The 27000-nt window shown below is 36.2% G+C and overlaps 3 protein-coding genes across 12 annotated transcripts in view; 2 read left to right on the top strand and 1 right to left on the bottom strand.

Annotated features, from left to right (window-relative positions):
• Positions 1 to 5: 5 nt before the first annotated feature.
• Positions 6 to 23259, bottom strand: LOC121252040 (65-kDa microtubule-associated protein 3-like). 8 transcript variants are annotated; one of them, XM_041151502.1, is made up of 15 exons: positions 15610 to 15829; positions 14884 to 14951; positions 14404 to 14470; positions 4348 to 4434; positions 4008 to 4214; positions 3175 to 3426; positions 2848 to 3057; positions 2600 to 2755; positions 2325 to 2484; positions 2093 to 2244; positions 1907 to 1994; positions 1430 to 1503; positions 1262 to 1336; positions 894 to 1173; positions 6 to 696 (listed from the first exon to the last, which is right to left on the bottom strand). In XM_041151502.1, the coding sequence occupies exons 3-15, from the start codon at positions 14428 to 14430 to the stop codon at positions 218 to 220; spliced, it is 2247 nt and encodes a 748-aa protein (XP_041007436.1). In that variant the 5' UTR covers positions 14431 to 14470; positions 14884 to 14951; positions 15610 to 15829; the 3' UTR covers positions 6 to 217. The 8 variants fall into 8 exon arrangements, with proteins under 8 accessions (XP_041007436.1, XP_041007433.1, XP_041007437.1 ...); XM_041151499.1 differs by having other exon boundaries at positions 14404 to 14712; positions 15617 to 15829; XM_041151503.1 differs by having other exon boundaries at positions 15617 to 15829.
• On the top strand, positions 17824 to 20877 carry LOC121252045 (ATP-dependent Clp protease ATP-binding subunit CLPT1, chloroplastic). Its single transcript, XM_041151511.1, has 6 exons — positions 17824 to 18162; positions 18278 to 18313; positions 18393 to 18502; positions 19008 to 19187; positions 20317 to 20444; positions 20520 to 20877. The coding sequence occupies exons 1-6, from the start codon at positions 17912 to 17914 to the stop codon at positions 20550 to 20552; spliced, it is 738 nt and encodes a 245-aa protein (XP_041007445.1). The 5' UTR covers positions 17824 to 17911; the 3' UTR covers positions 20553 to 20877.
• LOC121252039 (cleavage and polyadenylation specificity factor subunit 1) overlaps positions 21460 to 27000 on the top strand; it is a 36122-nt gene continuing 30581 nt past the window's right edge. The window contains exons 1-4 of one of the 3 annotated variants that reach the window (XM_041151493.1): positions 21460 to 21925; positions 22367 to 22513; positions 23314 to 23467; positions 24975 to 25110. In XM_041151493.1, coding sequence (XP_041007427.1) covers positions 21603 to 21925; positions 22367 to 22513; positions 23314 to 23467; positions 24975 to 25110 — 760 coding nt within the window. In that variant the 5' untranslated portion in view covers positions 21460 to 21602. Of the gene's footprint in view, positions 21926 to 22366; positions 22514 to 23311; positions 23468 to 24380; positions 24436 to 24974; positions 25111 to 27000 lie in introns of those variants that run through there. The other 2 variants (XM_041151494.1, XM_041151495.1) reach the window with 2 other exon arrangements.

The raw sequence follows: 27000 nt of genomic DNA, 5'->3' as shown, positions 1-27000 counted from the left end.
CGACCGGACCACAACAAACCACCTGAACAGAAGCTGGTCGGCGGTCGCGTCAAACAGAAGAGGACAAGTTCAACATTCAGTACTCGTAAACAATGTACACTAATCCGTAAAGCCAATTACAATTGACTTGGCCCATCCCAAAACACCAAAAAGAATAGTAGACATCTGATCTAAAAGCATGCTAAAACATATTCATTCGAGTCCACCTAAGAGCTTATCATACTTGCAGTATCATTGGCCTTATGTGTGTTTTAGGAAGCACAAAACCAGCTCTCCTTTCCTCGAACGAATATTCAATTTCTTCTGGAATCAGTTCGACTACCTTGGCTCCAAAAGAGACAGGTGGTGGAGGAGCCGGAGTCGGGGCTGTCTGCATCGGAACTGACACAGTTGAAGGTGTTGTGGGGACACGAATCGGCAGTGACTTTGGCGTTTTGTTCTCTTCATCTGCCATTGAAGTTGTCTTGGAGGGAGTATTGAATTGCAGATTCTTGGTTGGAAGTGTCTTCTGCATCTTCTCGCTACGAGTCATGTTTGGATCATCCGACAAGTTTGCCATGTTGGCCTTTGATGGTGCTGTGGAGATAATGGGGGAAAATGGTATCCGCATCATGGGTGACTCTCCTTCACGAACATTTCCATTTCCAAATGAGTGTTTTTTCACTGGGAGACCGGCAACATCCAAGCCTCTCCTACCTGCACAGTAATGATGAAAAAGGAAATAAGACAAACACTCCAACAAACAATCTGAGTTTCGATGGTACCATAAAACATACCCAAACAAAGGATAAGCATAAATTATCCGTACACACACACAGAGCATCATTACCAAGTTCTTGGGGAAGAATAAAAATATGCATCTATTCCTCATAAAGTGAAGTATAAGAACCTACCTGCAGATAAAACAGAAATGCCATCATATTCCTCATGATTTTGGTGCATCCGCTCATTTTTCCTAATGGGGCGCGAGTGAGGAGTAGCTTTCGCTGATTGAAGCGGATCAGGTTTGGGAGTGTGAAGCATTGTTCCTCCAAGTGAAAGTCTTTTACTGCTTGCACCTCCGGTTGACATCCTGGGTGCTTTTTTAACACCCTGAGTCTTTGAAGGGCTGGGTTTTGACCCATAAAGTGCCTCTTGTTCTGCAATCAGTTGTCCCTGAAGTTTCTTCTGGTCCTGAAACGGAAATTTAATTCCACAGACAGTCAAACAGTCAGATAAAATTTCAGTAGGCATGTGATAGGGCGATGACATAGATCCATACCCGCTGCCTACGACGTTCTTGTTCTTTCTCTTGCCGCACTAAAGTATACCCTTCAAGCATAGATAAGAGACGGATCTAGACAGCAGCATATTACAGCTAACCATTTCAATAAGTTGTCAAGTGAGACTAACTAATCAAACACTCATCACCTTCAGAGATAGTACTTACACCATCATATGTGAACTCAATGCCTCTTTCCTTCTCCCATGCCAGGGTTTTTGAAGCCAACGCATCAACCATTGCTGTATGCAAACCATGACAGATAAAAATTTTTAGTTACCTGCAACGTATGCTGGGGGAACGGGAACTGGGTATGTAAAGATTCAGCAGCAATAGGTGGTCACAAAAAGGAAGCTGAACAAGACAATCAACAGAAATAACAACTATTATGATATCTATATATATATATATATATATATATATATATATATATATATATATATAATATCTTTTGCTTCTTGAGCAAACTAATAACCTGAGGAATCAAAACCGCCAAATTAATCAATCCCAGTTTTAGATACTACTAAAATAATTTTAATCCATGAACTGACATAAATGCGAACTCAAGATTCAGTTTGGTCTTGTCAAGTTTGCTTCTTTAAGAGAACCAAATTAAGGCTGCCAACCTATATGATCAGTGTATACCTGGAAGTTTGTTAACCAAAGAGCGAGCCTTCTCGGCACGCTTGAGAGTAAGGTGAGCACCTCTTCCAGCATTGTATCGGTTCTCATCCTGAACCACCAAAAAGTGATACATTAAGCAGAAGGATGTAGATGCAGAGAAAGAATATTGAATATAAAGAGATGGTAAAAGTAGTTCAAGTGGTTCACCCTATTATACTCTTCAAGCCAACTCTCCTCATCACATGCAGCCAACCATTTCTCAACCTTTTCGAGTAGTTCTTTCCTGCTAAAAGCTTCCTCTTTAACATTAGCAATCTGAAGCTCAATTTGCTCAAGGACACAAGCAGGGTCCACAACTCCTGCATCAAGACAGATGGTACAGACATTAAATACTCAGTATTAACATCAGTGTGATCAAAACAATCATCAAGACATATACCAGATTCTATCGCGTCAATGACATCTTCCATTGTGCTATCTACTTCTGGAACCATATGCGTCTTTCTACAGAACTCCTCTAGCTCTGACCTCTTCTTCAGAACAAGCTCTTTCATTTTGCTCGACTTGAACTCTTCCAACCGAGATACTTCAGCCTCAACCTGCATGATTTGCTTGTTTATAAATTCTGAAGCAAATCCATCTACTTCTTTTTCCAACCAGACAAACCAAGGAACAAAAATCATATACAAAGCCATTTAAATATATATTACTCACGTGATTAATGAAGTCCATGGAGAGAGAATTTGGTTCAGTTATTTCATGTTCTGAAGCAGCTATGTTACAAGTAACATTCTGAAACATTTGTTGCTCTTCCATTGGTGTATCCATCAAATTCCAGAGCTCCAACATGGTAGTTGCAAGATCTTGGAGCTGCCAAAGCATATAAAGATGCTCCTATCAGTCAAGGAAAAAGAAATGTTTTAAATAAGATATACTCCATAGTAATTTGAACTATTATTTACCGTCTGCATTCTCTGTAGTTTAACCTCTCGCAATTTTTGTATCGCAGCAGCCAACTGCTCAATCGTACCATTCCTTATATTCTTGGACCTTTCAGAGTCTCGTAAACTTGGATGAACTTCAGTTAGTATCTTCTTAGAATCCACACCAAGCACTGAGCAAAGCGAATTCAGGGCACACACATGTTCCTGAACCTGCCTCAGGCGATCACTCTACAGAAAGGAAAAGATCAAGTACGGCCAGTAAGTAAAGAGCACCATCCACTAGCGCAATGATAGGCAGCAACATAAATGAAATGGGAATGGGAAATTAATGAAACTTAATTCAACCTTCTCCTTTTGAAGTTCATGCAGCTCTCTGTGCAACTCCTCAAGCTTTCTCAAAGACAAATCACTTTCATCCACTACCAACATGGATGAAATATACTCTGTGGATCCATAAATCTCGTTTGAGATCTTCTGTATCTGCTCTTGGACTTCTAGGAATTGATTTCTTCTCTCAGATTTCCTTTTCCGCATCTCCTCCAATTGTGGAAGAATTCTACTGAGCTCTTCCTTCAAGCTTCCAGTATTTTGAACAGACTGGAAAAAGAAGGCCCTCCGGGAGGGTTAAATTGATGAGCTATAATCCCAACTTGAAAAGGTAGAGAAAGAAAATTCATATTTCCCAATAATGGGTCAGATTAAATACACACACACACACACATATTGTACAAGTTTTCTTCCTCCATGCTGTAATACTTGACAATAATTTGCATGTTATTCTTTCTAAGTTTCTATTTGGTACAAAAAAATTTGTCACGTTCCAAACTATCAAACCCAATGATCAACTTCACTTGTCATTTTCTGAACTTATGTATGCAATATCAATAGTTGTAATAGTCATCTTAATGAGTACCAGCATGCTAAAATAAACATTTGATACTGCTTCAAGGTACAAATCCAATTCTGATTTATGTTTTCATAGTTTCTCACAACTTTTAAAGAAGTTCATTTAACTTATTACTTATGCCCATTACTTTCACCTTTTGGTTAATCAAAGTTGAAAAAAAAAAACAGTTTGTAATTTTTTGTCAGAAAACAAGCAAACACTAGTAACCAAACATATAGTCATTCACAAAATAGCAGAGGCAGAATCAAATTGTAGGCTCATCATTGCAGACCTGCCTAATATGTACAGGTCGCTCCCCAGTTGCAGAACAGATGGCAGCCAATTCAGCTTCGGCATCAGCTATTGCCTGGCGTAGCTGAGCTCTAGATCGATTTGCAAGATCTACCTTTCTCCTGTATACTTCTAAACATTCTTTTTCAAGCTCGAGCAGCATTTTATCCCTATCAGCAACTGATTCACCAACTTCATCCCAAATAATCTGATTTTAAAGAAAACGGGAAAGAGAAATCATTTTTAGCGAATCATATGCACAAGACAATTTCAAAACGAGTTAGTAATTGTAACAGAAGAAAAAGAAGACTTATTGCATATTGAAAAGACTCCCAAAGAACCTGAAGTTCATATAGAAGGGATCCACATGTTGTTTCCACTTGCAGAAGTGGATGAGTTCGAGGATTAGACATATTAAGCAACTGCGCCTGCCAAGAAAAGTAACATACCCAAAAATGTTTAGAAATTACAAGTCTAAATAGTATAAAAACATCATGGTCAATCTAGGAGAAGAAAAGCGCGCAACAAAACCAGGGAACAAGAAGGAAAGTGAAATTAAATGATATACTGAAACCCAAAGAGATAAATTCTTTATCCCCTACCATAACTGCAATTGAAACGGCCGTTAGATATGATCAAATTGTTTGGATAAGAAGAAAACGTGTTTCCTTGGGAAGTGTGTCGAGAATGTAAAATTTTTTCACAGAGCGAGAGAGAGAAGTAGCCGTTTGAGCAAAAGAGACCGTTGAATGGGATTTTTTGTTTTGTTTTTCTGTTTAAAGATGCGATGAGATTTTGGAACGTAGAAAGATTTGAATTTCGAAAAATTATAGGCGATTTCGCGTACACTTGCAGATATAGCCTGGCATCCCAGTTAATAAATGAAACGGAGCATTTCATTGAAGAGAACGTAGCGTCCCAGTACGACGGGGACAAAGATTTTGTTAAAACGGTGCGTTCCATCGTTATACGGTGTGTTTCGAAATTTTCCTTCATCTCCTTCCCGTTCCTTAGAGCATTAATATTAGATTATACAAATGTAAATATAAAATTTACATAATATGATATGATTTTACATTTAGCTATTTTCTTTAAAACTTATTTTCACGTTGAATTATCTATCTATTAGTCAAAATAATAATAAAATATTATAAATTCAATAATTTTTTTTTCAATTTTTTTTCTATTAATTGAAACCTGCAGAAATCTGCAATCAAAGTACAGGAAGAGTAACTAAATAAATTGATTTTTTTTTCTATTAATTGATTTTTAGTTACAAACCAAACTAGAGTGCAGAAATTTGCCTACTGCTGATTTTCACAAAAATCAGCAATCAAAGTGCAGCAAGAAAACAAAAAGTTACCGGCATCTGACGTTTATGGAATAAAAATAAGGTTTGGTCATTGTACAGTAGACAGTCATATATGACCCACAACACTAACATATTGTAACTAAAAGTCATATATTTTTCCATTTACATAATTCAATGTAGGTAATCTTATATAAAATAAGTCAAATTTTGCATTTCACTGGCATTTGGATAATCTAATGCCAGTGCTCTTAGGTGTAGTCGATTTCCTCCCCAATCTTCTCGATCTCAAATCCTAACCTGTCCTTATCTCTTCCATCTCCTTCTCATCTCGTTCTACATAACTCGTTTTGACCCAATATTTTTGAAGCTGACTCTCTCTCGTAGAACCAATTTTTTCAAAGCTGACTTTCGTTGGGTTTCGTTGGATGTGGTATTTCACTTGTTATTGTTCTTGCTAGACTTCTGCTGCCTTGTTATATTATGTTCAGTTTTGAAGATTTAATTACCCAATTTTTTTGAAACTGACTATTGTTGGATGTGGTATTTCACTACAAACTCTTTGGCTAGACTTCTACTGCCTTCTTGTATTCGTTTCAGTTTTTAGGATTTAATTGATGAGTTGTTTGATAAGAGATTGTTACCGCAAAATCTTCTGAAATTTTGACATATAGGTTAAGTTTTACTGAACTTGGGCCGATCATTAATAAAACTACTACCATCATATGCTTTAAAAATAATTTAATTAGGTAATGATATACTTATAATTTTTTACAATTATTTTATAACTCATTTTATAAATAATTGTAAAAAGCAAACTGAATGACATATATATCAATGTGGAATATCACTTTTATAGGATTTTTTTTTTTTTATCACATCAAATTCTGCAACTATATGCTATTGTGTTCGATAAGCCAAGCATTCTTTATGTAATTGTTTTTAAAGATAATTCTGTTGGAATGGAAACGAATGAGGAGTAAGTAACTTTGTTTGGGACAGTCAAAATGGACTCCATACAGATTTTTTCTTTAAGATATTAAAGTTTGTATGCTGCTCCCTGAGATATATAAGTAACTTGTGCTGTAAATAACACCATTGTCTTCTTGAAGTAACTTGGATTGGCCAAGCATTTTTGCTTGAAGTAACTTGTGTTGCAAAGTACAATGTCTTCTAGTTACGCGATGGTGGTTGTTTATCTTTTATCTTTTTCTTCTTCTTCCTTTAGTTTGTGTATTTTTTAATGTGCCTATACCTGGTGGAATTTGGAAAAAGCAGTTTTATCACCTTCAAAACAAGATTTGTACGCTGCCCATTTAGTTATTTTGTGTATGTCTTGCATATTATTTCAAATAGGAATAATATTGACCAAGCACCAATATTACCTTTTGGGTAATCACTCTAACAGTTTGCTACCTTTTTACTTCCCCATGCATCATAGTTAAGCTCTAGATGAGCTATTGAAAGTTGATATTGAAAGGCAACAACAAGACATCCGATGTGAACGCACACTATTTTTTGCATATTAGGTTATTACCATTTTAGTTTCATTCTACTTGATACGATCGAAATGAAGGCCCGTTGTCAAAGAACTTTGTACATTGTATGTTGGGGCTATTTCGAATGTTGTTGTGTATTTGTATTTTGTTAGATCTTGTACTTAATACATTGTAACCTGTATTTTGAAACTTATACATTGTATGTGGGGGACTATTTGTCATGTTTTGTATTTGTATATTGGAACCTCTACTTAAATTTCAAGTTAGTGTTGAGAATGCTCATATATGTTGAGTTAATTATGGAACAATATTTACAATGGGATTGTGCGCCAGGAGGTAAGATTATTTAAACATCAGACAACAAGAAAGATCAAGCAAGTCATTATCATTGTGATAAGGCACAAAATAGAAGATTAACTTGTAAACATCAACATTTCCTCATTACACTAATGCAAACATATCGTTTACAACATAATGCAATCAAAGTTGTCTTTTGATCAAATGTGAAAAATAGAAAATCAGCTCCATACTTGCATCCCTATATGCTAATCATTTGAGTAGCTCCCGATAGACCTTTCCCAGCTTCATTTGAGTATAACTTCACCATCCTGGATATAAATAAACAACCAAATATTCAGTTACTGCTAAGAAGAACCTGTAAGTGTTGGCACAAGCCCTCCATTTTTAGGACCAATATCATCTTTATAACATTAAAAATGATCTTAAACCAACTAAAAAAAATTAAACGGATAATTCAGAACATTACCAACTTTCATTGAAGAAAGTCATGAGAAAAACTTATGTAATGATGATTTTTATGTGAACTCACGAGGAGAACTGATGATCACCAGAAATATTGAAGTATCAAATCAATTAGATATTCAGAACATAAACATCATTTATACATTGCAGTAACTAGAATAAGGAACTCAAAACTCTTATTCTACAGCCTAATAAGATTACTGCATGCCAACAGGAACTGAACACACCACTCGCTATCTCCAACTTGGGTGATAAAAGAGAATGGTATATCACTGCAACATATTTGCCTTTTGTTTTTGTTGGTCCTCTTTCTTTTCACTTTTGGCTATATGAGCATACTTAACTCTTTCAAAAAACTAAAAGTGCATATAATCAATTTATTGAAAGTGGGGGGCTACCAAATGGCGGGTCCAAAGTCCAAACTACCACTTGTGGAGTGGATTGGTATGCCTACAGCAGAGCACAACCTTTTAGTTTTCAAATACAATCACAATAGCTAGTTGAGAAGAACATTAACTATTTTTGGGCTATCAGTACATGAGAGCTTTTTTTCTTTTTCAAAGAACAATAGTAAGTGTTGAACTTTATGCACTTTTGAACTCACTACCAACTTGGTTTTTTGGATTATTTGAGAATTAAAGATGCTTTGTAAAGTAGCAACCAACAAGATGCATAAGACCATCCCACGAGGCTGTATTTTTTCATTGCTCAAGCTTGAGCTTCACAACCCTTCCATCTACCCACAACCCTTTCATCTACCCCCAAAATCTTCAGCACTCAATATAGAATCAATAAACAAAAGTTCCAAGATTTCATGTAAAGTTGTTGGACCCAAACCCCCCACACTCAATTTTTTCACTGCACAAGCTTGAGATTTCATGTAAAAAATTCAACATTGACTGAACATTATCGTGTAAAATCAGACTACAAGTTAATCTGCCAATTACAAACAAAATTATTGACCCATCCATAGATTACACAATAGAGACTAAACTATCGAGCATATATATTTTTAAAATTACAAAGATCAAACTTTTCTTTTACTGCAATGATTTTTACATTGAAGGAATTTACAAATAAATAGATACAATGACTATGTTGTGTATGGTAACTATTGTGTATATGGTATATTCCTAATTCCTAAAATCATGTTGGTGCAGATTTGGTTGATTCTGTCAATACTTCTCCCTTAAGTTGGTGCATGGAGGTCTGTAATGCCCAACTTGCGTGAAAAATGATAAAAAAGTTTCCGACCTAATGTTTTGGTGAAGATGTCGGCAACTTGCTCGTGGAAGGATGTATGAACGGCCATAAGAAGACCCGATCGGATCTTATCAATAATGATGTGACAGTCAATCTCAATGTGCTTGGTGTGCTCATGGAACACGAGATTTTGAGCGTTGTAGGGAGCAAACTGATTGTCACAATGTAAGGTGATGGGCTCAGGGTGAGGAATAACAAAATCAGTGAGAAGTTGCTTCAACCATATGAGTTCACAGGTGGTGACAACCATGGTGCGATATTCAGCTTCAGCGAAAGTGTGGGCCATTATATTCTGTTTTTTTGTATGCCATGAGATAGGACTCGTATCTAACCGAATGAAATATCCTGTGGTGGAACGACGAGTAGTAGAGCAATTGGACCAATCATAATCAATATAGGCAGTGACATGGACCCTACTAGATGATGAGAAGAAAATCCCTTGCCCTGACTTCCTTTGATGTAACGGAGAACACGAGTAGCAACGATCATGCGAGGGACTGTAGGCACATGCATAAATTGACTGAGAGTATTCACTGCATAGACAATATCAGGACATGTGATGGTCAGGTAAATGAGCTATCCGACAAGCCTTAGATAGACACAGGGATCGGTTAGGAGATTGCCATCATTTGTGAGCTTCAAATGTTGTTCAATAGAAAAATGAGCGGTCTGTGCACCAAGTTGGCTACTATTAGAAAAGATATCAAAGGCATACTTGCGTTGATTGTGGAAGATGCCTTTTAGTGAGAGAGCAACTTCGAGCCCAAGGAAATATTTCAGAGAACCGAGATCTTTGGTTTTGAAGGGTCTTGATAGAACGCTTTTGAAAACCTCGATCTGAGAGATGTCATTACCAACAACCAGGATATCATCAACGTAGACGAGGACAAGAGTGATGGTGGTAGGAGTAACCAAAGTGAATAAAGAATGATCTGCCTGAGACTGATGAAAACCTGCATCAAGAAGTACAATGATTAGTTTAAAAAACTAGTTGTGAGAGGCTTGTTTGAGACCGTAAAGAGATTTTTGGAGGTGGGCAGATACAAGTCTCCCCCTTGATGCAATATTTGGGTGGTAGAGTCATCAAGATCACCATGTAAGAAAGCATCGTTGACATCAAGTTGATGGATGATCCATTGTTTTGTAGCAACAACAACCAACAAGTACCGGACAATAGTCATTTTGGCAACATGGGCGAAGGTCTCATGGTAGTCAAGGCCTTCAACCTGAGTGTAGCCCTTGGCTTATAGCCGAGCCTTATATCATTCTATGGAGCCATCCACTTTGAACTTAGTTTTGAATACCCATTTACAACCAATGAGCTTTTTACCAAGAGGAAATGGCTCAAGTGTCCAAGTCAAATTGTCCTCAAGAGCATGGATTTCAACAGACATGGCATTTCTCTAATGAGAATGATGAAGAGCATCGGAATAACATGATGGTTCAACAAAAGCGGTGAGAGCAGTAAAAAAAAGTAAGGTGGGAATGTGAGAAACGTGAATAGGAAAGAAACGTAGACAAATGATGAGCAGTACTTAAGGTCTGTGCAGCAGGTGAGGATGTTGTGGGCTCTATGGGAAAAGTTGGACAGATGTAGTCTTGAAGATATGCAGGGCGAGTAGTTGTGCGGCGATGACAAAGAGAATGAGGTATAGGAGTTGGAGGTGAAAAGTCAGGAGTGCTAAGGGAAGAAAAAGAAGGAGAGGGCGATGGTAAGATAGGTTCAGGGACAGGAAGAGGGAGGACGGGGGGAGAGGGTAGGGGAGAGTCAGAAATGTGCTGAAAGGGAAATTATTATTTATGAAAAGTGATGTCATGAGAATAGAAAATTGCTTGGGTGTCAAGATTATAGAGTTTGTATGCTTTGTGAGTGCTAGGGTAGCCTAGGAAAACACATTTGGAGGTACAGGAGGAGAATTTATCATGATGAGCACACAGAGAGTTTGTGTGTAACAAAGACAACCGAACACACGAAGATGATCATAACTGGGTGTTTTAGTGAAGAGGATTTCAAAAGGAGATTTATTTTGGAGGATATGACTAGGTGTACAGTTGATGAGCTATGCAACAGTGAGAACACATTCACTCCAAAATTTTAAAGGTAAATGAGCCTAAAAGCGAAGATTGCGAGCAACATTCAGAAGGTGCCGGTGTTTACGTTTCTTAACGCCATTTTGTTGTGGATTTTCAACACAGGTACATTCATGAATGATGCCATGATTATAAAGGTAGGTTTGGAATTAGTGGGAGATAAATTATTGTCCATTATCAGTCCTAATGATTTTAACAGTAGTATTGAATTGATTTTGGACAAGGGCAAAAAAAGGTATGAGATGGGTATAGACCTCATATTTATAATGCATAAGATATATTCAAGTAGTGCGGAAAAAATCATCGACCATCGTGAGAAAATAATGAGCCCCACATATGGAAGATGTATGATAATCACCCTAAATATCACAAAAAATGCGATTAAAAGTAAAAGAAAAAGTAATATTATTAGCATGAAAAGAAAAATGTAGTCTGATGTGCTTAGAACAAGCACAAATATCACAATTAGAAATAATACATGGATTATTAAAAATGCGGGAATGGTGAAGCTATAAGAGGTGCTGGTGCCACATGGTTTTATTAACAGTAGGTTGCACAGAGAGAGCCATGATGGGATTTGGCTAGTACACGTAAAGCCCATTACAAAACTCACCCACTCCAATCAGCCTCGTCGAGTGTAGGTCCTAAAAGAGACAAGTGATAGAAGAAAAAAAAACAACACAAGAAACATTAGTGGTGAGTTGAAGGACAAATAAGAGATTAAAGAAGAATTGAGGGATATAAAACATTTTGTAAAGTGAGATTGGGTGAGAGGATGCAGGTACCAATGGCTTCAATAGAAATGGTTTGGCATGTGGGTAGCTGAACTATTTTCTCTAAAGCTAGGCTCCTGAGATCGGAGAAGGAGGTGTGGCAGTGACACATGTGATCACTTGTGTTGTTGTCCACAACCCAATCTCAGTGGGGATCGAAGGAAATAATGGTGGAGGAACTGTTACCAACAAAATGGGCGGAAGACGAGGATGGTGTGTGCATGTCCATCAGCTTCTGATAAAGCTCAAACGATAAACTAAGGACCGGGCTTAAGGCGGAGAGTGAGAAGGAGGCTTGATTTGCAACCAGCGGTGGTTTGCCGAGAAGAGAGGGTCGAGGCTTGTTGCAGGGTTCTTGGCCAGGGAGGTAGCCAATGATCCTCTAGTAACGGTTGTAAATGTGGCCATCCTTGCAACACTCTGTGCACTTGAGGGGTGGTTTCATGCGACCAGTAGATAGGGCTGCCAAAGCAAGAGGATCAGATGATGGTGGCTATAGATGCAAGATCCACTGTTGAATTTCCTTAAAGAGGATGGAGAAAACTTTGGAGATGGAGGGGAGAGGTTCCATGGCTAGGATCTAGGTTCGAAGATGAGCAAGGGAATCATTGAGCCTAAGCAGGAATTGAAATACACGTTCATCTTCAGCCTGTTATTGCAATTCCTTGAGATCGTGGCTGTTTTGTAAATGATTAAGTTCATCCTAAATTTTTTTAATTTGGTTGTAGCACTCATGGACATAATTTGTGGTTTGTTGTAGGGAGGAGAGTTCACACTTGAGGTGATAGATGCGGGCATTATTGCCGTGACAGAAGCGGGATGTGAGGTCAAGCCAAACATCACGAGGATCAATATGGTATTCGAGGGAATTGGCAATTGAGGGACTGATAGAATTGAGGATCCAGGTGAGTACCATGTCTTTGGTTTGATTCCATTGAGCATAATGGGGGAAGTGAGATCCGGTGATTTGGGTGTGCCGTCAACAAAAACCAATTTGTTTTTGGCATTGAGGGTTCGAGTCATGGCCTTTTGCCATTTTGTAGAATTATCTCCATTGAGGAGACCAGAAGCGAGGATGAGACTTGGGGAATCAGATGGATGAAGAAGATAAGGGGAGGAGACATGGGGTTGGAGGAGGAAGAAGAAGAAGTAGCCATTGTGGTGGAAGAGGGTGGATCGTGGGTTAGGCTGATACCATGTTAAAATTACAAAGATCAAACTTTTATTTTACTGTAATGATTTTTACATTGAAGGAATTTACAAATAAATAGATACAATGACTATGCTATGTATGATAACTATTTTGTATATGGTAACTATGTATATTCCTAATTTCTAAAATCATGTTGGTGCAGATTTGATGCTGATTTGGTTGATTCTGTTAATATATATTTGAAAATTTGAAGTGAATGTTTCTTCTAACACATGGGCTTTAATGAAAATGAGGGAAATGTAACTACTTCCCACAGACGATGCCAACGACTAAGGAGCTTCTCTCTAAAAAATTAGATGACGAAGTTCAAGTGGGTGGCAGAAGACTACAGCGTAGCTGACCTTCAAGATTTGAGAGAGAGACGTGGGTCGTGGAGGAACGAGGAGCATGAAAATGGCATGCGAAATGGGGTGCGAAATGCCAGAAACAAGCTTGGGGAGACGACGTTCAACCTAGATATGGGAATGGGAATGGGAATGGAGAAACAGAACCAGTTCTCTTTCTCTTCGCCGCATATTTTTTTTATTTCTTTTAATAATATTAAACAAGCCGCCACGTCAGCTGTGTGTGCAATAGTGTGCGCAAAAACACTTGTACGTAGCGGGACTCTTCAAATTATTCTCGAGGCTGAGAATAGAAATAAATGGCTTGGATCTCCCGTTTTGCAATGTAGGATTTTGCCAATAGGACCACGACATTGAAGCTAGAACTTACACAAGGTTTTTATTTTCAGACCTAGCAATTACAAAAATAAGTCATTCAAAGTGTTGGTTTGGATTGCCTAAGATTCTTTATAATTTGTATTTTAAATAATTTTTGATAATGTTATATTTTAAGTACTTTGGGCAGTTAGAAGAGATAAATATATGTTAACCCACAATATTTGATATTGGGATTTGTATTATCTAATATATTTATGCTATATAGTCCAAGTGCTATATATCTCTTTTTATGAGTGACAAGTTATAAGAAATTGTCATCCAATCGTGTGATCGACTATGGAGAAACGCATGATTGACAAATCTTATTCACAAGTTTCATGAATCCAATTTTTGGTTGGAAATTAACTTCCATATTTAAGTTTTGTGCAATATGGTAGCCAAGAGTTATTTTTCTAAGTAGGTTTTACTTTTTTTTGTTTTAAAGATTCTTTCGGAGTTTGTGTAGCCTATATTTAGCAATACTCATCTTTTTATCATTTATATATATATATATATATATATTTATATAAACCAACCCATTAAATTAGCCTCATGTGCGTATTTTTTCTTACCCTTTATTCTAAGAGTTTTTATGTGACGTTCTTTCCATCAAGGTCCAATTTCAAAAATGAAAATCTTGTGACAAAAAAGTCAAATTCTTATATTTTTCTAAATAAACTTTAAGATTTGTAAACATAATCTACCTATAACTTAATTAATTTTTAAAATAAAAAAAAGATCACGATAAACTCGTCCATTTTTCTTGAGATGCGAGAGGGCCTTCACCTCCTCCAAGGGAGGGGCAACATTCATCAAAGAGGGCGCTTACTCCGTGTTTTTATAAAGAGTGGCCCTACAAACCAGATGCGGTGCGTAAATAAGATTTATATCTTTCAATGAGAGGGTGACACGTATGTAGCCTAACATAATTATAGAGCGATTATATCAAAATAAATCCAGATCAACTCTCTTTTCCCTAGCCCGGTCTCTCTCTCTCGACTGCAGGCCGAAACCCATGTCCTTTGTGCCCCGTTCTCTCTCTTTCTTCCCCCCTCTCTCTCTCAAGCTAGAATTGAGACCCTTTTTCTTAACAACCTGCATGATTAGTTTTATCAAGTAACTTCCGTCAATGACTAAACTTATCTTCAAGAATTTATTTGTAAAAAATGTTCAATTTGTTGTAATAATGACCAACAAAGAGATATAAGTTACAAAATACCCATTATTCCATAGAAGAAGATCCTCCCATACGGGCATAAATCTCACCTTGCAAATACTCTAGTTGTTGACCCAGTTTTAGCATCTCATTCGACATGAGATCTCTATTGACCTTTCTAATGATAAAATAAAGGAGTTATATCAATGTTTTGAATACCGTACCGGATAGCGTACCGGTCAAGGCACTGGAACGAAATATTTCGGTACCGGTACCGTTTCGGGATAGCGTTTCGGGATAGTCGATCTATAAATAAATTATATATATAAAAATTATATTCTAAAATAATAGTCTATATATAAATAAATTATATACAAATACATATATATATAAATTATAAATAGTATAGTCTGAATTTAGGGTTAAAAAATAAGTTTGTAGTTTGAAAAAACAAAAAAACGAAAAAAAAAAAAAAAAAAAACACACAGGCCGAAATATCGGCCGGTACCGGCCGAAATATAGGCCGGTACAGGCCGAAATTGAGGCCGGTATGACCGGTACCGGCCGGTACGGCCGGTATTTTGGCCGGTACGGAACAGATATAGTACCTGTACCGGCCGGACGGCCGAAACGAAAAATTTCGGCCGTACCGGCCGGTACGGTACGAAATTTAAAACTTTGAGTTATATACATGGCACATTATTGTTGAAAACAATTTTTGTTTGCATTTATCAAAGATGAAAAGAAACTAGAAAAAAAAATAAATAAAGAAGAAAGAAAGAATGAAAGATAGATAAATAGATAGAAAGAAAGAAGAGTCAATCCAAAAGACTTGCATCATACTTATTTTGGATGTTGCGGGCACGATTTGAGATGAGAGAGGCGACGAAATAGACTTACAAGAGGCTTCGCGACGACAAAATGGTTTCAAGCTTGAGGGGAGAGAGAGGTTACAGATTTGAAATGAGATAAAGAGGGCGACTGTGGAAAGTTAGAGAAGAGATGAGAGAGAGAGAGGGCGAAATGGTTCCAAGTTTTGTGCAATATGGTAGCCAAGTTAACTTTTTGCGATATAATTTGATTGTTTTGCCATGCTATCCAATTGCGTGTTACAATCAAAATACATAAGACTAAAGAAAATAAAATTTTAAAAAAATAATATATACAAATTTAGGAGGCTATACAATCCTCATGAAAAAAACAACCCTATTAAAAAACACGATTTTCTAAGTAAGTTTTATTATTAATTTTTTAAAGATTCGTGTGGAGTATGTGCGGCTTAAATTTAGCAATTCTCAATTTTTAAACATAATCTAACTATAATTTTAATTAATTTATCCATTTTATTTTTGTACACACTTAGGCCCGGTTTGGATATAAAAATCTTTCAACTTCTCTCATCTAATTATTACAATTTTTTTAAATTTTCACACAAAATATAATAAAAAATTCTAATTTTTTCAAATTTAATAATAATAATAATATTAAAAAATAATATTTTAACAATATTTTATTTAACTTTAAACTTTTATCTTAACTCATCTCATTTCAACTCACTATTCAAACCTCTCCTTAATACAATATTAACTCCCCCCACCAAATTACAACATTAACATACTAAATAAAATATTACTTTGAAGCAGCATACCAAATATTTACTGCTAAAGCCACCAAGAGGTGGTCTCGAAAGTTTCTACACTTTTTTTTTTTTATTTTGTTCTTTTTAAGCATTTTTTAAATCATTTTAAATATTAAAAAAAAGAAAAAAAATTCGTAAACTCATTTAAAAAATACTTGCTTAACAATTAAGTAAAAAAAAGATAAGTTGGTAACTTTTATTGGATGCATCTTCGGTGGATGCATCATTTTCCCTAAAATATTAACATTGCAAATAATCGTTGAGAATTGAATTTGTCATGCGAAATGATGGTTGGAAAAGAACACGTGGAGAAATATAAAAAAGAACAGTGAGGAAAACAAAAATAGGATAATGCTAGGCTGCTAGCGGACCGTCCGGCGTTTACTGGGCGTGTAATCTTTGGGTGTATGCTAGTGAAAATATTTTTTTTCTTTTTTTAATATTTTTTTAACATTCTTCGCCATTAAAAAAAATAAAAAAATATATAATTTTATTAATAGTCACTTTTACAACTATTAAACAAAACAAAATTAAAATACTAGAGCAGTAAGGCTTCATTTGTTTTCAGAAATCATCTCAACTCATCTTATCTAATCATTATAATTTTTTCAAACTTTCAAACAAATATAATAAATAATTTAATTTTTTTAGGAAAAAATGTTGGCAGTAGTCACTTTTGACAGCAGCTACTTTTGCACACCCTATGTGACATTATCCAAATCACACATCTCTCAAATTCAAAATTACTACTATAATAAGAGAGAGATCGAGATGAAAGAGAGACTAAGATAAAAAAAAGAAGATGAAAAAAAGAATCGATAAAGGATGAGAGAGATGATGAGAGAGATGTGATGAGAGAGATGTGACGAGAGAGAGACGATGAAAGAGATGTGATGAGAGAGAGTTGATGAGAGAGAAAGAGTCGGAGAGAGAGAGCTGATGAGAGAGAGTCGCTGATAAGAGAGATGATGAGAGAGATGTTGGAGAGAGAGGGGTAGAAGCCGTCTGATGCGTTTTGTACAAAAAAAGAAAAAAACGAAAGGATCAGAAGCAATCACATAGTGTGTGTAATGTGTGAACAACTATAACGACTACTACATAGCAATACTCTTTTTTGATATATCAAAACAAAAATAATATTTTAATAATATAATATTTTTATTAAAATTTCATTTCAACTCGAGAGGCAAAACCAGCCTGAGGAGATGCGCAGCATTTTTCAAATAAATAAGATTGTGTTTAAATGTTGAAGTGAGTTGAATTGAGATGATAAAATATTGTTAGAATATTATTTTTTAATATTATTATTATTTTAAAATTTGAAAAAGTTAAATTATTTATTATATTTTGTATTGAGATTTGAAAAAATTGTAATGATAAGTTGAGAGAAATTATACTTCCAAACGTACCCTAAAACAATCCAATAATCAAATCCCAATCTCCTCTGAAACAAACAGCCTTCCAATCCGCTAGGGTTTTGGCATCGGGTGGCAAGCAGAATGGCTTCCCACACGCTCTCAGGGCTCCCAATAATCTTATACTGCAACTCGCAATCCTGCCACAGAAATGCTCCCGATACCGATTCTTCTTCTTCTTCTTCTTCTTCCACCCTTCTCCGGCGTCCCAAACATGATAATTTAACGACCCCTTTCACTGGAAGGAAGCTCTCGATTCGGTCCTCGAGTTCGCAACGTTTCGTTTCGAAGCATCGCTCGGCCATCGCCACGGTGCTCCTTAGTCTCCCTACTCTGTATGTTCGAATGCCCTGAATATGTATATAAATTTATGTATGTTTGGATGTATTGCATATAGACCTTGTGGGAGTGATACGTGGAACTGATTTGTTTGCCTGTTTTTTTTTCCAGGAAACCAGAAAGGGCGTCTTCTGATAAAACCCCAAAGTGAGTGAGCTTCAAATTTGTATTTGCGTGCGTGTCTGTAGTTTGTGGTTTAACGGTTTGGGCTGCGGCCAATGATTAGATGGTCTGCGAGGGCTATAAAGTCGTTTGCTATGGGGAAACTGGAGGCAAGAAAGCTCAAGTATCCGAATACTGGGACGGAAGCGCTTCTAATGGGGATTTTGGTCGAGGGTTAGTGATTTTGGCCTATTCTTAAGGTTGTTTTCAGTTTTTATTTTGCTTTCAAGCTATGATACTAGCTGGCTTCGGGATTGAGGTCAGAGGATGAGTTTCTTCGCTAAATGTCGAATTGTAGCCATAGTTGAGGGAAACTTAATTTTATAATCTGCATTCATGAACGATAAATGAGTAGTTTCAGGAGTGCCATACTCAAGTTTGGTTTGTTTAACTTGAAGAACACTGAGCTGGGTCTGAGTTTAGCATTGAAAAGGTTGACCGAGTTTGGCTAGTGGCTGTGGAGAGTTCTGATATTAGCTCTGTTCTAAGTTCTAACTACATAGTCAAAGGGGCTGAAGCTAGAGGTTGAATTTGAATTAAAATCCAGGGATTACTTTCATTTATAAACTTTCCTGGTGCCTCTATCATTGGCTAGCGTATGCTTTACTGAACTAGAAATGTTCTTTGATGATCGTTTACCTGGCTCTTGTTTTCTAATTTTTTTATAATCTTCTCACAGGAACAAGTATAGCTGCAAAGTTTTTGAGGGCTAATGGAATTACACTTTTTAAGGTGCGAGAAGAAACAGTAAAGTTACTAGGAAAATCTGATATGTACTATTTCAGCCCTGAGCATCCTCCACTGACCGAACCGGCTCAGAGAGCCCTTGATTGGGCTGTTGATGAGAAATTGAAGTCAGGTAGTCCTGGGATTCTCTTTTATTGCTGGGATAGACTGGATATCATGATCATATAGTATTAAATTTTTCTGATAATATGAGTTTGAACATATCTTACAATTTTTTACGATCTTTTTTCTTTTAGAACAGATAATGTTCGATGATGGCTTGCTTATTTCAATATTTTATTTTAAGTATAATTTACATATTTCAGGAATTGTCAAAAATGTCATTCATTTTTTGGTGTTCTTTAATTAAGCTTGCTATGATCACAGTAGAGAGTCAAGGTGTACATTATGGACTTAATTTGTGTTTTACCGAGACTATTGCGTGCCATCTAATTTTGTTGGAATCATCAATTTTCTATATCAACTAAGCCGTAACCAGGTAAGGTTAAGGGATTAATTCTTTGAGGGACTACTGCCTTGGTAGTTTTTTTTTTTTTTTTTTGGGGGGGGGGGGGGGGTGTTTGAAACCCCCCAACCATGGACCTCATGGTCATTAAGGACCAGGGGTGATACCATTCAGCCCAAGGGCCATTGGTAGGTTGAGAGATTATAAAACCTAAGAGTTTATAGTCAAGTAATTGCAGAAAATATTATCATCTGTGATATTGAGGCCAATTATTTTTTTGTTCAAATATCCAAACTATCCATCCCAACAACAACAAAGTTACCTATAAAAAGGACGAAGAAAAAAAGCATACTTGTACATAGGGTTTGTTGCAAGAATCCTTTAGTCAAACCACTCCCTTTAGGACCATAAACTGTCACAATAGCCACTACACCTTTCCTAATTGCAGTGGCCCATTAAACCTTGTTTTACTGACTCATTAACACTGCATTTTGTTGGCGCACTTTAATTTTCTTCGAAAGTGTTTGATTGCAAGAATCCTTTTTGCCAACCCACTCCATCTGGGGCCATATACTTAGTCACATATGTCGAGAGTTTTTAAATAACAGGTCTTTATATGTTCACATTATGAGGCATATAAATGGCTCGTTTAATCTATCCTGCGTGGCATAGAAGTTACAGTTGTAATGCACACATACTATATCAAACACCAAACCTCTGTACTATGGAGCACACCTTGAGATCTGTATCTTGCTGCCCGTGACAATTGTGTTTCATTCTTTAATGGTGAATACAGGAGAAGATGGCGAGATAACAACTTCATATCTGCTCCTTGGAATTTGGTCTGAAAAAGATTCAGCAGGTCACAAGATCATGGCCTCTCTTGGTTTTGATGACGAGAAAGCCAAAGAGCTTGCCAAAACTGTAAGTAGTAAAAACTTTGGTGATGAGCTGCTAGCCTTCTTCGTACGACTATTAATGAAATTTTTGTTCATGCAGATCAATGAGGATTTTGTTTTGAGCCATAAGTAGAGGGATGTTTAAAGGTTTTCTTTCCGAGTGCTACTTGCTTGTTGCTTGGACCTTTTCATACATCTCCTGAAGACATTGCTTCCAGGCGGAGTTTGTTATGGAGGAAGTTGTTCCAGTGATGGATTTCTTATTTATACCCAATGTTTTTCTGAACTTACCCGAAGGTGGTTAACTTAACATTTGCAAATTTTCAAACAAGGAATTTTGTAGAATCCAAAATCTTGGGCTGGTTAACTTTTTAGTGATAGATGTTTTCCTTGACGTTTAATTTTTCTCCCCATCTCTGTCTCGACTCTCAATGGCACAATCTTCACCGATGTTCCAATATCTGTTGTAACGAAATTTCTCTTTTGGATGGCAAAACATTCATAGAACCTTTGAAATGGTCTTACATTCTTCTGTATAGATTTTTTTTCTTTTTTTTTTTACTCTTTGTTGCGTTCGGCCAGAGTTGCATAAGACTAGTATAATTGGCCGCACACATCTCGATTTGCAAATTCTTCGGTCAATTTGACCAATTTACATTCTAGTCGTTTTTGCGCACTTTGTAAAGAAACAATTCGGCCAATGGTATGATGATTCTTAACAGAAAATATCTTTAAAAAAAAAAGGTTAAAGAGGGGAAAACATAAAATCCTGATTCTTGAATTTAACTGAGGCTCCGTGGACGGTGAAAATATTTTATTTTATTATTATAATTTTTTCAGATTTTTACTTAAAATATAATAAATAATTTAAAATTTTTTAAACAATATTAATAATAAAAAATAATATTTTATTAGATTTTTATCTTAATTTACTGTTCAAACGACACAGAATTGTCTTCTGCTCGGTCCAATCGTTAAACACAGGTCCATCGCCTCGCCCCAACTCTCCAGGGGGAAAAAAAAAAAAACGAAAGAATCTATCCTCCCGCCAATCACACTATACAAGGGTTTAAGGCGTTAGAGCTCTCGCGTTCACCCGTTTCGAAAAAAAAGAAACCCTAATCCCCCATTCTCCTCCTACTTCCTCTACGTCGTCGTTTCCCTCCCTCTCGTGTAGACGAAGATGAGCTTCGCTGCATACAAGATGATGCAGTGGCCGACCGGGATCGATAACTGCGCGTCGGGGTTCATCACCCACTCCCGCGCTGATTTCGTCCCCCGAATCCCTCCGATCCAGACCGATGACCTTGAGTCCGACTGGACCCACCGCCGCGGCATCGGTCCGGTCCCCAACCTCGTCGTCACTGCTGCTAATATCCTCGAGCTGTACGTCGTTAGAGTGCAAGAAGAGGGCAGCAGAGAGTCCAGGTCTTCCTCGGAAACCAAGCGCGGTGGTGTCATGGATGGAATCTCCGGGTCCTCGCTCGAGTTGGTTTCCCATTATAGGTTTCCTTTATATCTAAACTCCAATCAATTGTTTATTTAGAGGTCAATGTAGCTCTGTTCTATTATTTTTTTGTACAGTTTTGACTTTGTTTGGGTGATAAGACGGGCCAATTTTGTTTGATTTTGATATGTGTTGGCTTAAAACACTAAAAGCTTGCATTATTACATGTAGCCATTTAGTTTACACGCTATCTCACTTACCAAAAAAAGTTTACACGCTATCTCAAGTGAACGGTATGAGATGAGTAATCGATAATCCAATTTGACTACATTGCACTGTAACATGCACCCTCATTTAGCATCCATTTTTAGTAGGCTTTATCAAGTAGATGAATATCGTTACTTGTACATTTTAATTGTCCTTTCTCTTCTCTTGTTTATAAGTACGATGCCTACTTGCAATCTAAATATTTTTGTATCTCAGTTTGGGCTTTGTTACAGGTTGCATGGTAATGTGGAATCAATGGCAGTATTGCCCCTTGGAGTTGGTGATGGTTCTAGGATGAGAGATTCTATTATTTTAACCTTTCAAGATGCAAAAATTTCTGTTCTGGAGTTTGATGATTCAATCCATGGACTTCGTACGAGGTGGGAAGGATGTTGATGAAAATAAGCAAAGTGCTGTTAGTTAATTATTCTCTGTTAAAGGATTATATTAGATTAGAAAATTTATGTACAAAATAACATTTCTATTGTCATTGAGTAATATCTGTGACGTATGAGGCAAGCATGCATAGTAGTGGAGCATCTGAATGTTGCCTTTTTTATATAATATCTCATGTGCCTTCACCTATCAAAAAGAAAAAGGAAAAAATCTCTATTTCCTTATTTTGTTCCTTTTGGGCTATGCTTTGATTCAGTTATTTGCATTTTTTTGGATATATAACTAAAATGTTGTTGCTATATGGGGCAAGTTCTACCATTGAACAAGGGCACAAGATGATGTAGCAAATCTGTTAATAGATGCCTCAATTTTTTTGTTGGATGTGACCTATTGGATTTTTTTAGAACTAATTTATCCACCCAAAACTTTTTAAAGTTTCTTGTAAATGTTGATCTTCTTAATTTTCTGTCATTAGTTTTGTTTACACATACTCAAATAAAATTCTCTCCAGAATTTGTTTGGACACTCAACAGTTTCCGTCCATTATCTTACCCGCAATTGAACATCATGCTTTTATAGTCAAAGAACAAATGTTTTCTGCACATTAGTGATTCTTTCTTTAAATAAATCATGTGTGTTGTATGTGGGCACACTTTGGAGTGTTAATATGTATAGTTAAAGTCAGTTTTACTTTGCTGGACGCATACCAACTCTCTCTCTCTCTCTCTCTCTCGATTTGTTTAATAAGTAAATACCGAGTAATGTATGTTGATCCTGCTTTCAGCTCTATGCACTGCTTTGAGGGTCCAGAGTGGCTTCATTTGAAAAGAGGTAGAGAATCATTTGCTAGAGGCCCGTTGGTAAAGGTTGATCCGCAGGGGAGGTGTGGCGGTGCTCTTGTTTATGATTTGCAAATGATAATACTTAAGGCTGTTCAGGTCTCTTTTGTCTCCTATACTGTGTAACTTAAAAATCTTAGTCATATCCTTTTATCTTTTTTGTTGGTTTATTACATTTATAGATTAATTTTGATTTCTGCATTTTTTGTTTACGAAATTTGTGAAGAGAAGCTTATTGAGTTAGCAAATGCTCTGACCATTAACTTGTGATTTTTTTTTTGGATCAGGATATAAGAATTTTATTAATGAGAACTAGGCATAGCCCAAGTACACAGGACATTAGCTTGTGATTTTAAGTGTCATAGTTGCAAGTGCTGGACTTGGTCATGGTATCGTGGGACCCTCTAGTACTGATCTGGGGGATGAGCCATGCGTACAGACTCAAACAATGTAATAAAACTAAAAAATATTATTAGGTTTATAGATGAAAAGATTATTTGGATTGCCAATGTGATCTTCTGTGTCTTATGCCATATTATTTGCCTTTTTTCTGTCCTCACATTGTATAGAAATTAGGCCCATGGAACAGCCAGACTTTATGCTGGGCACAAATGTTATCTTTCATATCTCCTCAGGAGTTTTGTTTATTATTTTGAACAATTTGTGTGATACTTGGTATACGAGAGATCCATAATGATTAGTTACATTTTCAGTTTTATGGATTCCCATAATCTATATATTTGTTGGGGAAGGGGGTTGGGTTTTGGGTGGGGTTGGATTTCAAAATCCTATGGATACTGGGCATAACTACTGAAGTTTAGGTATATTGGATCCTTGAGACTTGTAGTCCAGAATATCACTTTGTTTTCTGCATATTATTGTGGTCTGCATATTTGCAATGGTAGTTTGTCAATATCCAGATATATTGGTAGCTGTGCAGTGCATCACTTTTTCTGCTGATTACTTAGCCATGAGAATGACACATACTCTGCTTGTACGATTGAGACTGTAGGTCCATTAATGTTTGAGATGTTTCACCCAAGTAGGCTGAGGTATCTTCTATTCTGGTTAGTGGATTGTACCTTACTGTTCCGACTTAGTAAAGGTGATTTTTGTTTGAGCATTTTAAATGCACTAGATTAGAGAAACATAGTAAACTTCTGTTTTCATATGTATATATATATATATATATATATATATATATCACATTTCTATGAAGACTGCAAGGTAATCTTGCAAGATATAGGGAATTGAGATATAACATAAATCATCATCTTTGTTGATTGTGTTGTTACTTCTAATAGAATCTGATTTATGTTGGTACCCTGTATTGATATTGACAACTTGGGTAAAATTAAGGTAAGGATGACAAGGGCTGTTCTCCTATGGTGCCTTTTAATGGATTTCTTACTTGAAAATGTAAATGTTAAGAGAGGCAATAAATATTCAAAAACCTAACATCCTCTATAATGACATATGGCATTTGACCTTTTGATGGATTATCTAAAATGCACATTGCCAAATAAGAAAATGGTTTTTCTGGAAAGCACTTACGAATTTTATCCTAGCTTTAACTTCTAAATTTTGGATATATTTAATTTCTCAGGATGGGTCTGGTTTGGTTGGGGATGATGACGCTTTTGGTTCTGGGGTTGCTGTTTCTGCTCGAATTGAGTCATCCTTCCTAATTAATTTACGAGATTTAGACATGAAGCATGTTATGGACTTCATATTTGTACATGGTAAGTGTTACTGAGCAACTATGCTTTTGTTTTAGATTTGCCTGGTAGAAATTTCAGTGGCCACCTTACTTTCTTATAAAAAAATGTTCTTGTTTTCTAATTGGTTAATTTAGCTAAATTGGTCATTCAATTCAATGTTATTAGTATGTTTTAGATTTGCTTGGTAGAAATTTCATTGGCCACCTTACTTTCTTATCAAAAAATGTTCTTGTTTTTTAATTGGTTAGTTTAGCTAAATTGGTCATTCAATTCAATGTTATTAGTAAATTTTCATGCGCGTTAATAATCCTGACTATTATTATGATCGTTATTATTATTGTTGTTGATCCTCTATTCCTTGTAATTCTACAAAAAATGCCTCCCTCTAGCTGCTATGGGACAATCTTATAGGTTGCATCTGGGAAATTTAACTTGATCGATTATCATGACAGGAGTATAAGATTTAATTAAAAAAATACCATGGGATGAAAAAAAAAAAAAAAAAAAAAAAAAAAAAAAGGTTCAATAAAGTGTTTTTATACAAGTGATCTTATGCAAATTGGTGTTATTCAATGACATCTGATGCTGCATATGGTTCTCCTAGATAAATGCGGATGGATGCATGCCAATCCCCTATTTTTTTGGTAAGTGTGTATGCCAATCCATAATCATAGCAGGTTGTCTAATCATAGGTGACTTAGACGCATCTTTAAATTGGCAAAAGTTGTCATTGGCTGTGTTGGTACCTATGGGGGTCAAAAAGCTATATTTCTTTTTCCTGATGAGTAAAAGAAACTTTATTAATATGAATGAAATAGGTGATGCCCATGTACACATGAAGTATACAAAAGAAAACACCTAAATACATTCTAGGAACCTGAAACTTAGGTTGTGTCTTATTTTGTATATGCCTGGTGTACTTGGGCAATGCCTATTTCATTTGTTTTTATATAATTTATCTTACCTATCAATAAAATTTTAGGTTGAAGATACCAGACTAGGAGAATAATAACTGAAACACATTGTACCGAATCATCTGTGATGGTAAACAGGAATGCCATTTTCTTGTGCCACTTGGAGTAAAATTGAGCGGAAAATTAGAGTTAATAGCCTGGGTATACAAACAGTGATTGATTTTGTTTTATTTGACTGCACATTTATAGAGAGGTCTGATTCTGAAGAGAACATTGCACATAGCAGAGGATTGATGGAGTGTTTAAGTGTCTTGGGACTGTTGAACCCTTGTACCTATCATCTGAAGGAGAAAAAAATATCTTGTATTATAGCCAGACACGCTTTATGGTGTATGTGGAATTGATTGTACATGCTACATTTTTTCTTGACATGAAATATAATCCTAAAATGTGGGTCCTGCATACCAACATATGTCACAATTTAGCATGCATAGGTGATGCTCTTGTATATGTCCCGTATACTCGGGCCTTTGTCTATTTTATGATCAAGAAAATTTTGTTTCCCAATCAAAAAAACAATGCAGCAGTACTGTATCTCTGAGCAAGTTCTTGACTGCTTGTTTGTTTGGAATTTAGCAATCCAATTATAGTCTGGCATCTACGGCTTTATAATTTGCATCAAGTGGCAAAAGTGTGAGTTTCTTGTTTGTTTGGAAGTTTTGAGGATAGCAAAATGATGGTGGAGGAACTTAAAAGCTTTATTTTTTTATACCCTTTACATTGGATGTTGGCTTATTTTGGGCTTCTTTTTTTTTTTTTTTTTTTTTTTTTTTTTCTGTTTCTAGTCTCAAGGAGTTTTGCTCTTTATTATTTTTGTTAGGTCAGGTGATCTTATGTATACACCCTATTTACTTGGACAACATTCCCTTTGATCATTAATAAAGATTTAACTTACTTATCACTCCTCCAAAAAGAAAAAAGGATTAACTTATAAAAA

Source organism: Juglans microcarpa x Juglans regia, chromosome 2S, assembly GCF_004785595.1.
Source record: "Juglans microcarpa x Juglans regia isolate MS1-56 chromosome 2S, Jm3101_v1.0, whole genome shotgun sequence".
NCBI lineage: Eukaryota > Viridiplantae > Streptophyta > Magnoliopsida > Fagales > Juglandaceae > Juglans > Juglans microcarpa x Juglans regia.
Note: the sequence above shows the minus strand (reverse complement) of the source record. Positions and strands in the feature narration are given on the sequence as shown.

What these genes read in the sequence shown, in the direction of transcription:
- LOC121252040 (XM_041151501.1), bottom strand. Translation starts at nt 14,430, where the DNA reads ATGAATGTTGCCCCTCCCTTGGAGGAG. An exon ending in AACTACAGAGAATGCAGACG is followed by an intron (nt 2,756 to 2,847) that starts GTAAATAATAGT and finishes ATGCTTTGGCAG; the next exon opens with CTCCAAGATCTTGCAACTAC. An exon ending in CATTGACGCGATAGAATCTG is followed by an intron (nt 2,245 to 2,324) that starts GTATATGTCTTG and finishes GTCTTGATGCAG; the next exon opens with GAGTTGTGGACCCTGCTTGT.
- LOC121252045 (XM_041151511.1), top strand. Translation starts at nt 17,912, where the DNA reads ATGGCTTCCCACACGCTCTCAGGGCTCCCAATAATCTTATACTGCAAC. An exon ending in TCTTCTGATAAAACCCCAAA is followed by an intron (nt 18,314 to 18,392) that starts GTGAGTGAGCTT and finishes GCCAATGATTAG; the next exon opens with ATGGTCTGCGAGGGCTATAA. An exon ending in TGATGAGAAATTGAAGTCAG is followed by an intron (nt 19,188 to 20,316) that starts GTAGTCCTGGGA and finishes TGGTGAATACAG; the next exon opens with GAGAAGATGGCGAGATAACA.